We start from the raw sequence: 17,617 nt of genomic DNA on the forward strand, positions 1-17,617 counted from the left end.
CAGAGGAAAGTACTAAAAGACCTGAACTTAACATGTAGAAGCTTTTCAAAGCTACATAAACTTATATAAACTTTTTAAATTGTCCTCGTACCCTCTACTTATGATGACTATAAAGCAAATTCAAACAATAACAACACTATCAGAAATGGAAACTTCATTACATTTTGGCATCAAAAAATGTCATTCCTTACGATATATTAAATCTATATACTGGTCAATAGATTATTGAGTAGTTCATTGACTAGTCAATAGTCTCATCAATATACTACTCAATAGGCTAGTTAATAGACTAGTCAATAGACTAGTAAATATTGTAGTTAATAGTCTAGTGAATAGTCCAGCCAATAGCTTAGTAAATAGTCCAAACAATAGTCTAGTCAATAGTATATTCAATAGTCTAGTCAAAAGTTTAATCAATAATTTAGTCAATAGTCTAGTCGATTGTATAGTCAATATTCTAGTCGATAATCTAGTCAATAGTATAGTACTAAAAGTATAGCCAATAGAGTAGACAATAATCTAGCTAATAGTATTGTCAATAGTATATTAAGTAGTCCAGCTAATAGTCTGGTAAGTAAAATAGTATTAATTAATAGTCCAATAGTCTAGTTAATAGTCTAGTCAATAGACTTGCCAATATTCTAGTCAACAGAATAGTCAATAGTCTAAGCAATAGACTACTTAATAGACTAGTCAATAGGATAGACAATAGTAACTAGTCTAGTCAATAGCCTACTTAGTCAAGTGACTAGTCAAAAGACTAGTCCATGGAATACCCAATGCATAGTCTACTTAATAGACTAGTCAATAGTCTAGTCAATAGACTACTAAATAGTCTAGTTAATAGAATAGTCAATAGTATAATCAATAGTCTACTTTATAGTCTAGTCAATAGGATAGGCAATAGTAAATAGTCTAGTCAATAGCCTACATAGTCAAGTAACTAGTCAAAAGACTAGTCCATGGAATACCCAATGCATAGTCTACTTAATAGACTAGTCAATAGTCTAGTCAATAGACTAGTCAATAGTCTAGTCAATAGACTACTCAATAGTCTAGTTAATAGAATAATCAATAGTCTAATCAATAGATTACTTAATATCATAGTCAATGGTATAGGCAATAGTAAATAGTCTAGTTAATAGTCTAGTCAATAGTGTAGTCAATAGAGTAATCAATAATTAAGTGAATAGACTAGTCAATAGTCTAGATAATAGACTAGTCAATAGACTACTTAATAGTCTAGTCAAAAGACTAGTCAATAGAGTAGTCAATGTATAGTTTACTTAATAGACTAGTCAATTGCCTATGTAGTCAATAGCCTAGTCTATTGAATAGTACAGTCAATAGACTAGTTAATAACCTAGTCAATAGTCAATAGAGTAATCAATAATTTAGTGAATAGACTAGTCAATAGTCTAGTTAATAACCTAGTCAACAGACTACTTAATAGTCTAGGCAAAAATAAATAGTCTAGTCAACAGCCTTGTCACAAGACTAGTCGAAAGACTAGTGAATAATGAATAGTCAATAGCCTAGAAAATAATCTAGTGAATAGTCCAGTCTATAGAGTAGTTAATAGTCTAGTCAATAGTGTTGTCAATAGTCTAGTGAATAGAATATTCAATAGTTTGATCAATAGCCTAATCAATCAATAGTCTTGACAATAAACTATTCAAAAGTCTAGGCAATAGTCTAGTCAATAGTCTACATAGTCAACGGACTAGTCAATAGTTAACAATCTTCTTAATAGACGAGTAATTACACCTAATAGCCTAAACAAAAGACTAGTCAATAGTCTAGGCAATGGAGTAATTAATAATTTAGTGAACTAGACAATAGTCTAGTTAATAGACTAGTCAATAGACTACTTAACAGTCTTGTCAATAGTCTACTCAATATATTAGCCAATGGATAGTCCACTTAATAGACCAGGCAATAGTCAAGTCAATAGCCTAGCCAATAGTCTAGTCAATAGTCTTACCAATAAGCTATTCAATAGCCTAGCCAATAGTCTAGTAAATAGTCCAGTCAATAGACTACCCAATAATCTAGTCAATAGTTAATATAAATAAATTGGTTAATATAAATATATGTAGTACTAGTTCATAGTATTGTCTAGTAATTAATACCTTAGGGAAATGTTTTTACTATTTAAAGATTTTAATTTTCCAGACCTGCATATATCTATATTGGCCTATAAACATAATTAGTGTCATTTATACTCTCTCTTTCTCTCTATCACAAACTTACTACTTAATAACCAAGCACCCACATACCACACACAGGTATACGTACAAACATATCGACATATCCAATTCAAGTTTATGTGCAAAAATGCTATAATGAACTCTTAATTACAAACACACTTTCCGGTATATATGTATGGATAACCAACAAAAACACAAATTTATATGTGTACACTGTACATACATATATTTGCAACTATACCCGTAAAGGAAGTGTTAAAATTTTAATGTTGATTTTTAAGCAGAGGCATACATACATGCACAGACATAATGAAAATTGACTGAATTAACTAGATAAAATCAACAAGACACATGAAAATACTTTAACATACTTACACACATACATTTATATGTACATATATGAGAAGAAAGAGAGACAAACAAACACATCCGGTTGTAAAAAACTATACAACCACTTAACCGTAAACTCAGTATCTGGCTCTCATACACACACGCCATTTTTCTATAGTGTTCTCACTAATATGCACATAAGAATAGTGTAAACAAACAAAGAAACCGTTACTTATACGTTATCGTAGGAAATGCATTATTTTCATATGTATGAGTTTTTTTTAATATAAAAACAATAAGAGATTGAATAAATGTGACAATACCCAGTGAACTGGTTTAAATTTTTTTAAACAAGTTTGAGAAATTGTTGTGATATTTATTATTTTAAAATGTTAATAAAAGAATTTTTAAAAATTTGTGGGAAAACTTCTTATTTTTATTAAAATGTTGATTTCTAGTTAAAGAAAATGTAATTTTTTAAAAATTTACATTTGAGACCAAACTTTAGTTCCAAATTATTCCCAATTTCTGTTTAAATTATTCGTGTTTGCTGGGCTAATAATTTCAGTTTGAACACTATTGTTTGCTGTAGTAATGTCATGACATTTAAATTGTATTTGACAATGATTACGTCGTAACATACTACGTGTAAATACATTTCTATGGTTGCATTGTTAAAAAGACTTAAAAAGCAAAATTAAATCTTTGTTTCATACATTCAAACCTATAAAAATATATAGGTATGTGATCTTACATATACAAGTGTTCATTGTATTCATTGTATTGAAATTAAAGGCAGGCGATAAAAATTTAAATAAAATCAACTTAAATTAAACGTATTAACGTAATCGTTACTTTTACGGCACATACAGTAAAAGTAATACTAATGAATCCTTTAATGCAATAAAGGTTTTAATATAAAGGGAAAAATGTGGGATGAAGGTTTAAAAAGGGCAGAATTATTTTTGTTATAGTTATTATTTAATGGCAGCAGATAATCGTTTTAAATATAATTAATGGTTTGAAGAACTTATTAAATTGTAAAAAAAAAATTATCTCTTTGATTGTTTAATATTGCAGGCAATTTCTCTAGGAGAATCGGCAGCAACATATTTCTTTTGGAAAAATCATAAATTCCAAAAATGTTCATAAATTGTTTAATTTATTCACAATTAATTGAAGAAACCTAATTTTTTTGATCGTTCTATCGACTGTAGACTAAAATATAGCCTAGACTAGTCTATAGCCTAGACTAGTCTATAGCCTAGACTATAGACTAGACTATAGACTAGACTATAGACTAGACTATAGACTAGACTATAGACTAGACTATAGACTAGACTATAGACTAGACTATAGACTAGACTATAGACTAGACTACAGACTAGACTATAGACTAGACTATAGACTAGACTATAGACTAGACTATAGACTAGACTATAGACTAGACTATAGACTAGACTACAGACTAGACTATAGACTAGACTATAGACTAGACTATAGACTAGACTATAGACTAGACTATAGACTAGACTATAGACTAGACTATAGACTAGACTATAGACTAGACTATAGACTAGACTATAGACTAGACTATAGACTAGACTATAGACTAGACTATAGACTAGACTATAGACTAGACTATAGACTAGACTATAGACTAGACTATAGACTAGACTATAGACTAGACTATAGACTAGACTATAGACTAGACTATAGACTAGACTATAGACTAGACTATAGACTAGACTATAGACTAGACTATAGACTAGACTATAGACTAGACTATAGACTAGACTATAGACTAGACTATAGACTAGACTATAGACTAGACTATAGACTAGACTATAGACTAGACTATAGACTAGACTATAGACTAGACTATAGACTAGACTAGACTATAGACTAGACTATAGACTAGACTATAGACTAGACTATAGACTAGACTATAGACTAGACTATAGACTAGACTATAGACTAGACTATAGACTAGACTATAGACTAGACTATAGACTAGACTATAGACTAGACTATAGGACTAGACTATAGACTAGACTATAGACTAGACTATAGACTAGACTATAGACTAGACTATAGACTAGACTATAGACTAGACTATAGACTAGACTATAGACTAGACTATAGACTAGACTATAGACTAGACTATAGACTAGACTATAGACTAGACTATAGACTAGACTATAGACTAGACTATAGACTAGACTATAGACTAGACTATAGACTAGACTATAGACTAGACTATAGACTAGACTATAGACTAGACTATAGACTAGACTATAGACTAGACTATAGACTAGACTATAGACTAGACTATAGACTAGACTATAGACTAGACTATAGACTAGACTATAGACTAGACTATAGACTAGACTATAGACTAGACTATAGACTAGACTATAGACTAGACTATAGACTAGACTATAGACTAGACTATAGACTAGACTATAGACTAGACTATAGACTAGACTATAGACTAGACTATAGACTAGACTATAGACTAGACTATAGACTAGACTATAGACCAGACTATAGACTAGACTATAGACTAGACTATAGACTAGACTATAGACTAGACTATAGACTAGACTATAGACTAGACTATAGACTAGACTATAGACTAGACTATAGACTAGACTATAGACTAGACTATAGACTAGACTATAGACTAGACTATAGACTAGACTATAGACTAGACTATAGACTAGACTATAGACTAGACTATAGACTAGACTATAGACTAGACTATAGACTAGACTATAGACTAGACTATAGACTAGACTATAGACTAGACTATAGACTAGACTATAGACACTATAGACTAGACTATAGACTAGACTATAGACTAGACTATAGACTAGACTATAGACTATAGACATATAGACATAGACTATAGACTAGACTATAGACTAGACTATAGACTAGACTATAGACTAGAACTATAGACTAGACTAAGACTAACTATAGACTAGACTATAGACTAGAACTATAGACTAGACTATAGACTAGACTATAGACTAGACTATAGACTAGACTATAGGACTAGACTATAGACTAGACTATAGACTAGACTATCAGACTAGACTATAGACTAGACTATAGACTAGACTATAGACTAGACTATAGACTAGACTATAGACTAGACTATAGACTAGACTATAGACTAGACTATAGACTAGACTATAGCACTAGACTATAGACTAGACTATAGACTAGACTATAACTAGACTAGACTAGACTATAGACTAGACTATAGACTAGACTATAGACTAGACTATAGACTAGACTATGACTAGACTAGACTATAGACTAGACTATAGACTAGACTATAGACTAACTATAGACTAGACTATAGACTAGACTATAGACTAGACTATAGACTAGACTATAGACTAGACTATAGACTAGACTATAGACTAGACTATAGACTAGACTATAGACTAGACTATAGACTAGACTATAGACTAGACTATAGACTAGACTATAGACTAGACTATAGACTAGACTATAGACTAGACTATAGACTAGACTATAGACTAGACTATAGACTAGACTATAGACTAGACTATAACTAGACTATAGACTAGACTATAGACTAGACTATAGACTAGACTATAGACTAGACTATAGACTAGACTATAGACTAGACTATAGACTAGACTATAGACTAGACTATAGACTAGACTATAGACTAGACTACTAGACTATACTATAGACTAGACTATAGACTAGACTATAGACTATAACGATAGCCTAGACTATAGACTAGACTATAGACTAGACTATAGACTAGACTATAGACTAGACTATAGACTAGACTATAGACTAGACTAAGACTAGACTATAGACTAGACTATAGACTAGACTATAGACTAGACTATACTAGACTATAGACTAGACTATAGACTAGACTATAGACTAGACTATAGACTAGAACTATAGACTAGACTATAGACTAGACTATAGACTAGACTATAGACTAGACTATAGACTAGACTATAGACTAGACTATAGACTAGACTATAGACTAGACTATAGACTAGACTATAGACTAGACTATAGACTAGACTATAGACTAGACTATAGACTAGACTATAGACTAGACTATAGACTAGACTATAGACTAGACTATAGACTAGACTATAGACTAGACTATAGACTAGACTATAGACTAGACTATAGACTAGACTATAGACTAGACTATTGACTAGACTATAGACTAGACTATAGTCTAGACTATAGACTAGACTATAGACTAGACTATAGACTAGACTATAGACTAGACTATAGACTACTATAGACTAGACTATAGACTAGACTATAGACTAGACTATAGACTAGACTATAGACTAGACTATAGACTAGACTATAGACTAAACTAATAGATTAGACTATAGACTAGATTATAAACTAGGCTATAGGATAGACTATAGTCTATTTTCTACTCTCTGCCTAGACTATAGACTAGACTAGACTATAGACTAGATTATAACTAGGCTATAGGATAGACTATAGTCTATTTTCTACTCTCTGCCTTTCACACTGGTTTAAAGAAATGAAAACTGTTAATGAAATTAGAGAGCAAGTGTAGCTCTCTCTTGATTTTTAAAGCTTTTTATACTCTCCTTGAAATTAAGCTTTATTTCCTTATATTAAGAAATCTATGAAAAACTTTTTAATTACAAACATTACAAATTATTATAACAAAAATCTTATAACAAAAATTATTGCAAATTTTAATTGCAACATATTTTGCGACTTTTGACTGTGCAACGACCTTTAGAACTTTTTAGACCCAGACTATATTTATTAAAGAAAATATTTATAAAATTAAATAAAAATAATCTTAAACTAAAAACTTAATTTCTTTATTCTTTTTTCCCCCTCTCAAACCAAACAAAAAAAATCATAATTTCTTTACAGGGCGCCGGTTGTACGGCTCTACTGGTAGCGGTTGTCTCCAGAAAACTGGAATTGACAAGAGCGGAAAAACATGTGCACAATTTTATGATGGACACACAGTTAACAAAAAGGGTATTTAAATCGTTTAATGTTTGTTTGTGTTTTAAAAATGTTTATGTTTTCTGATTTAATTAATTAATAACTTTCTTTTTTTGTTGAATCTTTTGGGTTTTTAAATTATTTTCATTTTATTTTTTTTTTGTTTTATTTAACTACAATTTGTTTGTGTTTTGTGTTTTGTTTTTCTGTATGTGTAAACCTAAGTTTTACTGTTTTTAAAATTACTATATTTATATAAATTATATAATTGTGTTTATTGTGTAAACAATTAAAATTAATTGCTTGCCTTTTTAAAAAAATAATCTGCTATAAAAAAGACTTAACAAACCACCCACTTTACCATACACTTTTTGATAAACAATTCTATACAAACTGTTTAATTTTGTTTAAAAAAAAATAAACTAAGTAACCAGCTTAATAAGGAAATTTATAAAAAAAAAAAAATAGTTAAAACCATTTTGTTCAATTAAATAAAACTTAATTTATTTTTAATTGTAGTAGTTGTGTTATTTTAAATGAAAAAAATTAAAAAAAAAAAAAAATATCATGTATTCTGTAACCTTGCCATTGTGCAGTAGTGTAACAGGCTACAGAAGTAATTGAATGTGTATACAAGTAGCAGTAGTCGCCAGTAGTAGTCTTTTGTCATATAGTATTTATTTGCCTTGTATTAACTTTAAGCTGCTGTAGCTGTTTGAGTTTCAATTACTATAAAAACTTTTTTTTTATATAAGTATTTAACTACTACTACTACTATTTTAATTTGTTATTTTAACTATTTTATTTTATTTGCCTTCACATTTTAATTGTCTCTCGTTTTTCTTTATTAAGTTTAGTTTATATTTTTTATATTTTTTTAATTTCTTTTTTTCCTATCTCCTCCTGTGCATGTTTAATTTTACGTTTAACTGTTGCTTTCTGAGATTTAATTTTAAATTATTGGATTTGTGGTTTTTATTGTGTTTTACAGTTTTATTTCTCTCTCATGTTGTTTTTCGATTTTTTTGTTAATCAATATTGGAAAATTAATTGTTTGGTTTATTTTAATTTATGTGTATTGGTAGCAAGTTTTCTATAAAAAATCTAAAGGTTAATGTTGACACTGTGTTGAGATAATGGCAGACAAATTGTCAATGTTTGTTTTGTTAAAAGATTTATTTTTAATGGTTGTAAATTATTAGGATTTGAGGTTATCTAGCTAAGGATATTTTAAAATGACAGGAAAGAAATTTATAGAGAAACCACCACAGAATTTTGTGGTGATACTAGAGATTATAAGTGAATTATTGACTTTAAAGTACTATTCTGTGACGATTTATGTAGAAATAGTAAAACATTTAACATTATTATGAGCTCAAGAGCCCTATTCGAGGGGTATGGTTGTATGGTGGCTGGCCGAAATAATGAACCCAAGGCTTCGTCTTGGGCCAAGAAAAAAGTATGTGCCAAATTTCATCAACTTATATTGAAAATTGTAGCGTGCGATCAAGGTTTACATGACCGCACAGACGGATAGACAGGCAGACGGACGGATGGACATGGCTTAGACGGTGAAATAATAAACCCAAGGCTTTGTCCTTGGGCCAAGAGAAAAGTATGTGCCAAATTTTATCAACTTATCTTGAAAATTGTAGCGTGCGCTCAAGGTTTACATGACCGCACAGATGGACAGACGGACAGACAGAAAGACATACTGACAGACAGACAGACGGACGGATGGACATGGCTTAGTCGGTAAAATAATGAACCCAAGGCTTTGTCCTTGGGCCAAGAGAAAAGTATGTGCCAAATTTCATCAACTTTTCTTGAAAATTGTAGCGTGAGCTCAAGGTTTACATGACCGCCAGATGGACAGACGGACAGACATACAGACGGACGGACGGATGGACATGGCTTAGTCGGTGAAATAATGAACCCAAGGCTTTGTCCTTGGGTCAAGAGAAAAGTATATGCCAAATTTTATGAACTTATCTTGAAAATTGTAGCGTGAGCTCAAGATTTACATGACCGCACAGAGGGATAGACAGACAGCGGACAGACGGACGGACATGGCTTAGTCGACTCAGAAAGTGACACTGAGCATATTGGTATACATTAAGGTGGGTGTAGGACCAATATATTTGAAAACAGGCATATGCAGGGAGTTACAATTGAGCTTTCGTTTTTTAATACACATATTCGAAAACAAGAGAGAGTTTATGAGGTGAATACAATACTCTCTATGCCAATTACATCCCTAGTGTAGAAAAATGCTCAATGTTTCGTTTTCTAATACATACATGTGAAAACAAGAGAGAGAGCTTATGAGCTATAATACTCTCTTCGCCGATAACTTTCCCAGTGTTGAAAAAAAGCTCAATTATAAAAATGAAACTGAAAATAGTTATAGGCAAGAGAGTAACAGTTGAGTTTTCTAACTGATTTAATTTTTGTATATACGCGTGAAAACGAGATAATGTTCATGAGCTCTCTTGCTTCTAGTGCAGAAAAATGCTCAATTATATGAAATAAACTAAAAGATATGATTAAAACTGGTATAGGCAAGAGAGTAATAATTGAGTTTTCTTACTAATTATACCCTACACCACTTTAGTGGGGAGGTATATTATGTATATTGGGTTTGTGCTGATGTTTGTAACGCGCAATAATATTGGTCCTATACCCACCTTTAAGTAACCAATCGGCTTAGAATAATTTTCTGAGTCGATTTAGCTGTGTCCGTGCGTCTGTCCGTCCGTCCATGTAAACCTTGTAATCAAACTACAGGTCGCAATTTTGAAGATAATTCAATGAAATTTGGCACATGATCTTCTATGGTACCGGAGACGAAGTCTATTGAAATTGGTTAACATCGGTCAATGATTTCAGCTAGTCCCCATACAACTGAACCTGACGAATAGGGCTTTCAAGTTCATAATTATGTTTAATATAATAATATCTCGACAAAAAGCAAGATGACTCTCATGAATTTGACCATAGCCCCTACACAAAGGTTCATGGTAAAATACGTCATAGGCTGAACGTGGTAACTCGGCTAGTGGAACTTGATATGTCATAGAACAATTGTTTTTATGGACTATTTACCGTATTGTTTACCAGATCACCTTTGAGGGATGTTTCCTTTGCTAATTAGAAGACACCATTCTTAGACATCCATCTCGTGGTATGAATTATCGCCGAAATGGTTGTACTTTTCCTCGAACGGATAGGTTTGGAGTTGGTCTCTTTAAGATTTCAAATATCACTGCAGTCTTAACTTTATAAATCAAGTGAATTTGGATTTCCTCTTCTGTTAACTCCAGTGGTCCTTTCTGAAAAGGATTTGATATAAAATTTTGCCCTGATAACTTACTCTTTGGATAGAATTATCAATTTTATACCAAACCATGACCTTTATTAAAGAACATTATACTACAACATTTGTAGTCGATTCCACGACTTTGCATATTAATAGTATCCAACCGAGGTTAATGGACTTTTTAGAGTCTGTTGTGCTAGCTATTTGTAGTCCTCTGTTTCAGATAAAATTTAAGTGCCTTTACGATTTCATACCGGGCTCGATGTATGATTTTAAGCATTTTACTCGTAACATCCTTTATCAGTTTGAGGTACAATTTAAGTGCCTTTACGATGTTCATGATTTTAAGCATTTCCGCGCAAACCGGATATGTAGTGACTGATGTCTATTCTAGATCTAGATTTACGGCAATTAAGACTTGTACGTTTGGCATAGATTTCGTTAACACATCTTCATCGTCTGTTAGAACCAATACGTCAATTTGGGTCAATACTCTTAAGAGTTAGGAGTCTTGTACTTTTGGCATGGATTCCAGTAACGCATCTTCTTCGTCTGTTAGAAGCAGTATATCCATTGGGATCAATACTTTTAAAAGTTAAGGAAGGTAGATGGTTGTTAGATGACAGATGAGCAGAACCTAATCCAAAGGCCACAGTACATATACAAGAAGACACTCTGCCAGATTTTCAACTTATGTCAACATCTTATCTATTTTATAAAAATTTATTACTTTTCCAATATTTGTTTTATTTTTAATTTACTCTTCATCGCCCTTTCTGTTTATTTGTAATTTACTTTGCACTTTATATATTATTTTTATATATTTTATAATTTATTTTTTTCTAACATCTTAAGTTTTTTATGGCTTATTAAAAAAAAAACAAGAAAAAACAAAAAAGCGCTAACATGTATATGTATTATTCCCTTTTTTTCTTCTATATAAAAAAAATAACATACAAAAAAATTAACCAAAAAAAAATCAAAACAAAAAACAAAAAAACAACCAATATATACTTTTTTTAGCTGAAAAATGCTGCGGCGAATGTTCTTCGTGAAACTTGGCTCATTTACAAACATACAAGACTAGTAAAACGGGTTAATCCCGGACGTGTAAGAACCCACCAAAGAAAGTTCCTTCTAGCAATTTATGCGTGAGTATTCAAACAAAAACCAAAAAAATTCTAAACAAGCAACACCAAAAAAAACTGCAAAAAAAAGAAAAAAACAATTTTTTTGTGTTAACAGCAACTAAACCAAAAATATTTACTAAAATCAAAAAAAAAATAAATAAAGAAAAGCAAACAAACAAGAAAAACCAAGTTAGAAGATATAGTAGTATATTTTAAAGTATATGTTGTCTTTAACAAAAAGCAAAGCAAATCGATAGGATAACTAACCAAACAAAAGAATGAACAAGCAAAACAAGAAAAATCACTAAATATTCTATGTTTCAATAAACAGCACTTTCTTTTATTTTTGTGTGTTGGCAAGCAGAAGCCCATAGGGAAAACAGGAAACTGCTTGCCATATTTATTCTATGTACACATATACCAACACGCACACAGACACACATACATACATGTGTACCTTCTTTTTCCATCCGTAAAAAAACACAGCAAGGACACTGAAGCCAGCAACCAATTTCAACTGCTAAGCAAACAAACAGAACATTTTTAGCTTGTCCTTGTTGTTGTCTACTATTGCTCCTTTTTTTTAGAGATAGCTTTCCATTAGAGCGTTCTTTATGCGCCCTCGCTTTATATCCTTTCAACACAGCTAACAATATTACATCTGTATGTACTTTTTATAGTTACAACAGTACTTACAATTTGCTTCTTTTTAACATTACAATTTTGTGTTTGTTTTTTTGTGTATATATGTAAATGTATGTGTATTATAGTCCTGTGTGTGTGTGTATCACGTCCTGACCATTGCTCTCTATGACTAGAGTAAAGCCTTATATTCTTTAAACTTTCTTGTTCTTAAACTACAGTTGTGTACAATAATTTATTAACACTTTATAGTTTTTTTTTTCTATTCTTAAACCACTTTTTTAAACGGCCTCCGACCCTACAATAGAATACTGTCTCGGTTACTAGCATAAGTAGTACTTATATGTATTAGAGAAATAGTAGCAAAACAATAACAATAGTAGCAATAAGCAGCACAATTAACTTTTCTCTAAACAATTTTGTTTTTCTTTACTCCAACCATAAATGTGTTAATCTAACCATAACCTTGCCATAACAGCAAAAGCTTATAGAAAAATTCATTAAAAAAAAGACTACTAGATTATAAACTTCAACTTCTTTTCATATAGTTACATTGGGTTAGTCTATACTAAGCAGTTAATTAAAAGAATGTATTCATTTTTAAAAATTGTTATTATTTCTTATTAACTAAGTACTGCTTAAGGTTTAATTTTGCACCTCCGAAAAGATGGATAAAATTTTAAGAAGCCAAAAATATTGATTCAGAATACTTAATATTGAACATTTTCAACTTTGACCTCGAAAGTGAAATTTATACTTTTCCGATTTCGTTATAACTTATCTTTGATATTCGATAACATTTTATAATTAATTTCCCGAGTTAGAACGTATTGCTCTATATATGTTTAAGAAAAAGGCTAAGATGGACTATATAATTAATACGTTTGCTCCGAACTTTTTAAATTGAAGAAAATTTTTCCGACTTCTATTAAAACCTATAGATCTATATACACGAAAAGCTAAGATCGACCATGTAACTACCAGAATTGCTTCGAACTTTCTACCAGACTATATACTAGATTATAGACTAGACTATAGACTAGACTATAGACTAGACTATAGACTAGACTATAGACTAGACTATAGACTAGACTATAGACTAGACTACTAGACTATAGACTAGACTATAGACTAGACTATAGACTAGACTATAGACTAGACTATAGACTAGACTATAGACTAGACATAGACTAGACTATAGACTAGACTATAGACTAGACTATAGACTAGACTATAGACTAGACTATAGACTAGACTATAGACTAGACTATAGACTAGACTATAGACTAGACTAGACTATAGACTAGACTATAGACTAGACTATAGACTAGACTATAGACTAGACTATAGACTAGACTATAGACTAGACTATAGACTAGACTATAGACTAGACTATAGACTAGACTATAGACTAGACTATAGACTAGACTATAGACTAGCTATAGACTAGACTATAGACTAGACTATAGACTAGACTATAGACTAGACTATAGACTAGACTATAGACTAGACTATAGACTAGACTATAGACTAGACTATAGACTAGACTATAGACTAGACTATAGACTAGACTATAGACTAGACAATAGACTAGACTATAGACTAGACTATAGACTAGACTATAGACTAGACTATAGACTAGACTATAGACTAGACTATAGACTAGACTATAGACTAGACTATAGACTAGACTATAGACTAGACTATAGACTAGACTATAGACTAGACTATAGACTAGACTATAGACTAGACTATAGACTAGACTATAGACTAGACTATAGACTAGACTATAGACTAGACTATAGACTAGACTATAGACTAGACTATAGACTAGACTATAGACTAGAATATAGACTAGACTATAGACTAGACTAGACTATAGACTAGACTATAGACTAGACTATAGACTAGACTATAGACTAGATTATAGACTAGACTATAGACTAGACTATAGACTAGACTATAGACTAGACTATAGACTAGACTATAGACTAGACTATAGACGACTATAGACTAGACTATAGACTAGACTATAGACTAGACTATAGACTAGACTATAGACTAGACTATAGACTAGACTATAGACTAGACTATAGACTAGACTATAGACTAGACTATAGACTATGACTATAGACTAGGACTATAGAAAGACTATAGACTAGACTATAGACTAGAATATCGACTCGACTATAGGACTAGGTATAGACTAGACTATAGACTCGACTATAGACTAGACTAATAGGACTAGACTATAGACTAGACTATAGAATAGATATAGACTAGAACATAGACAGAATACAGAACTAGACTACAAGACTAGACTACAGACTAGATATAGACTAGATTATAAACTAGGTTATAGCTTAGATTATAAACTAGACTATAGACCCAACTAAAGACTAGACTATAGACCAGACTGCTAAAACATACTAGAGACTAGACTATTGACTTGGACTATAAACTATACTAGAGACTAGACTATAGACTGGCCCATAGACTAGATATAAAGTAGACTATAGGACTAGAGTATAAACTGGACTATAAACTAGGTTATGGACTATATTGTAAACTATACTATAGACCAGACTAAAGATTAGACTATTGACTAGGCTATAGACCAGACTATAAGCTATACTAGAGACTAGACTATAGACTAGACCATAGACTAGACTATAGACAGGACCATTGACTATACTATAAACTTGACTATAGACTAGAATATAAAATAGGTTATAAACTAGATTATAAACTAGACTATAGACCAGACTAAAGACTAGGCTATTGACTACACTATAGACAAGACTATAAGCTATACTAGAGACTAGACTATAAACTACATTATAGACAAGACTATAAGCTATACTAGAGACTAGACTATAAACTAGACTATAAACTACATTATAGACTACACTAGACAACTGTAGAATTTTAAATTACAGAACTAGATTTGTTAAAGAAATAAATATCTAAATGAATGCATTCTCTTAAAAAAAGCACTGCTACTAACTGCTTATCGGTGTAACTGTCTTCATCTAACAAACAAACACATAAAACTACCACAAAAAGAAGTAACCAGTGTTTGTTTTGTACAGTTATTTCTAAATATTTTTTTTGTATCTTGTCTTGCCTTCATCGCCTACTTTTCCCAACCGCAAAGAAAACTAAACCGCCAACTCATTATTTCGAAAACAACTTAACAGAAAAACAATTAACAACTCGTTTTACTAGCCTGTAACTAGGTTGTAAAGCCAAATTTGCAAAGTGTTTTTTTCATCTAAACCGATTAACAACTTTTAAACTAAAAAGACAAAAAAACATGCATTTGCTTTATTTCAATATTTCACTAGACATGTCGTTAATTTTTTAGAAATTCGTATCTCAAAATATTCATTAAAAACTACAAATATGCGTTAAAAAAAAAAACAAACATACTCGTACATACAAACTACATGCTTAAACCGAACAGTTTTTCCAACCCTTTTGATGAGTAAAGGTTTTTTTTTCTCGAAATAGGAAAGAAAGAGATATTTTAGGAAAGTTTTTATCTTATGATGAGGAGTTTTTATAGGCAGCTGATTATAGAACAGAACAAGTGGTGGACTTACACATTTGAATGTAAACTCCAATTTTCACTTTGAATATTAGTTTCTTAAGACAATTTCGTTACAGTTAAGATTGCAGAAACCCTACCATTAGATTATTTCCTTTTTAAAACATTTTCAGTTTTTTGTTTTTAGAATTATTTAGTTTTTATTTTTTTTTTCATTTATTTATTATGTTAATTTTTACAAAGGAGAAAAACAAAATGGTGGAGGTTTTGATTTCAAAGTGCGAGAGTGAGAGAGAGAGTGTGTGTAAAAGACAGACTTGCTATATATTTCTTTTTTAGGTTTATTTTGAGATACGATTTTCTGCAATCTTAACGACGAAATTCTAAATTTTCATCGCTAAGTATTTTTCAATATAATATTATAATTATTATAATTACATATTTATTATAAAAATATTATTTTTATTTTTAATTAGAATATTTTACTAACATTATTATTAGATTTGTATAAAAACAAATTAAATAAATAAAAAATTAATAACAAAAAAAAAGAAAATAATACAATAAAAATTTATAAATAAAATTTTAAATAATTAATAAACAATAAAAAAATTAATAATAAATTAAAATAATTTCTTAAAAGACTATATAACTTAAATAATATTAATAACTCTTAAAAACTAATAATAAATTAATAATAAAATCACCAATAACTACTAACCCAAAAACACATTTACATAATTTTATTATTCATTATGGCTTCTTTTTCTTTATTTTTTTATTATTTCTCAACAAAAAAAAAAAAAAACAAAATACTTTTTGAAAATCGTAACAAATATACCAAAAAAACCAAAAACCAAATAATTAGGTTACGAAAAGTTAAAATGGATCAGCGTAAACTGATGGATAATGCCAATACGATAACAGATATGGCCAAGGTAAGTTTTAGACGTGCCATTTCATTTGCAAAATTTAAACAAAGTTAAAATGAAGAATTTGTTATATTTGAAAAGCTGTGAGTATTATTTAGATGATTTTGTTATTATAAACAAAAAATATGTATTTTTATTATATACCAAAACAAAAAACAAAAGAAACAAAATATACCAAAAACGTATAAATATCATTTACTTAATGCTTTTTTTTTTCTATATATTTCAGAATATTTTTTTGAAATATTACATCTAAAGTCTAATAAACAAGAAAATTATTAAGTATTTATTAAAAAATCTTAATAAAAAAAAATTTGTAAGTAATTTCTTCTTATATTCATTCTTGAAATTATTTTTTATCAATAATTTGAGAATACCAATATTGCATCTTCTAATCAACTACATATGTATATTTTGACAGTGCGTTTTGTGGTTAAGATTACAAATAATTTATATATTCGTTCAGATCTTGATATCTCGTAATC

The 17,617-nt window shown here is 30.2% G+C and overlaps 1 protein-coding gene across 14 annotated transcripts in view; it reads left to right on the top strand.

The window, feature by feature from the left end:
• LOC119604279 (small conductance calcium-activated potassium channel protein) overlaps positions 1 to 17,617 on the top strand; it is a 245,111-nt gene that overhangs the window by 219,212 nt on the left and 8,282 nt on the right. For all 14 annotated transcript variants that reach the window (XM_037956806.1, XM_037956798.1, XM_037956804.1 and 11 more), the window contains 3 exons: positions 7,482 to 7,592; positions 11,902 to 12,029; positions 17,069 to 17,138. In XM_037956806.1, the coding sequence (XP_037812734.1) occupies positions 7,482 to 7,592; positions 11,902 to 12,029; positions 17,069 to 17,138 (309 nt within the window). The remainder of the gene's footprint in view (positions 1 to 7,481; positions 7,593 to 11,901; positions 12,030 to 17,068; positions 17,139 to 17,617) is intronic.

Source organism: Lucilia sericata, unplaced genomic scaffold (genome assembly GCF_015586225.1).
Source record: "Lucilia sericata isolate MDLA Ls3-8-SP2 unplaced genomic scaffold, ASM1558622v1 Contig000378F_arrow, whole genome shotgun sequence".
Classification (NCBI taxonomy): Eukaryota; Metazoa; Arthropoda; class Insecta; order Diptera; family Calliphoridae; genus Lucilia; species Lucilia sericata.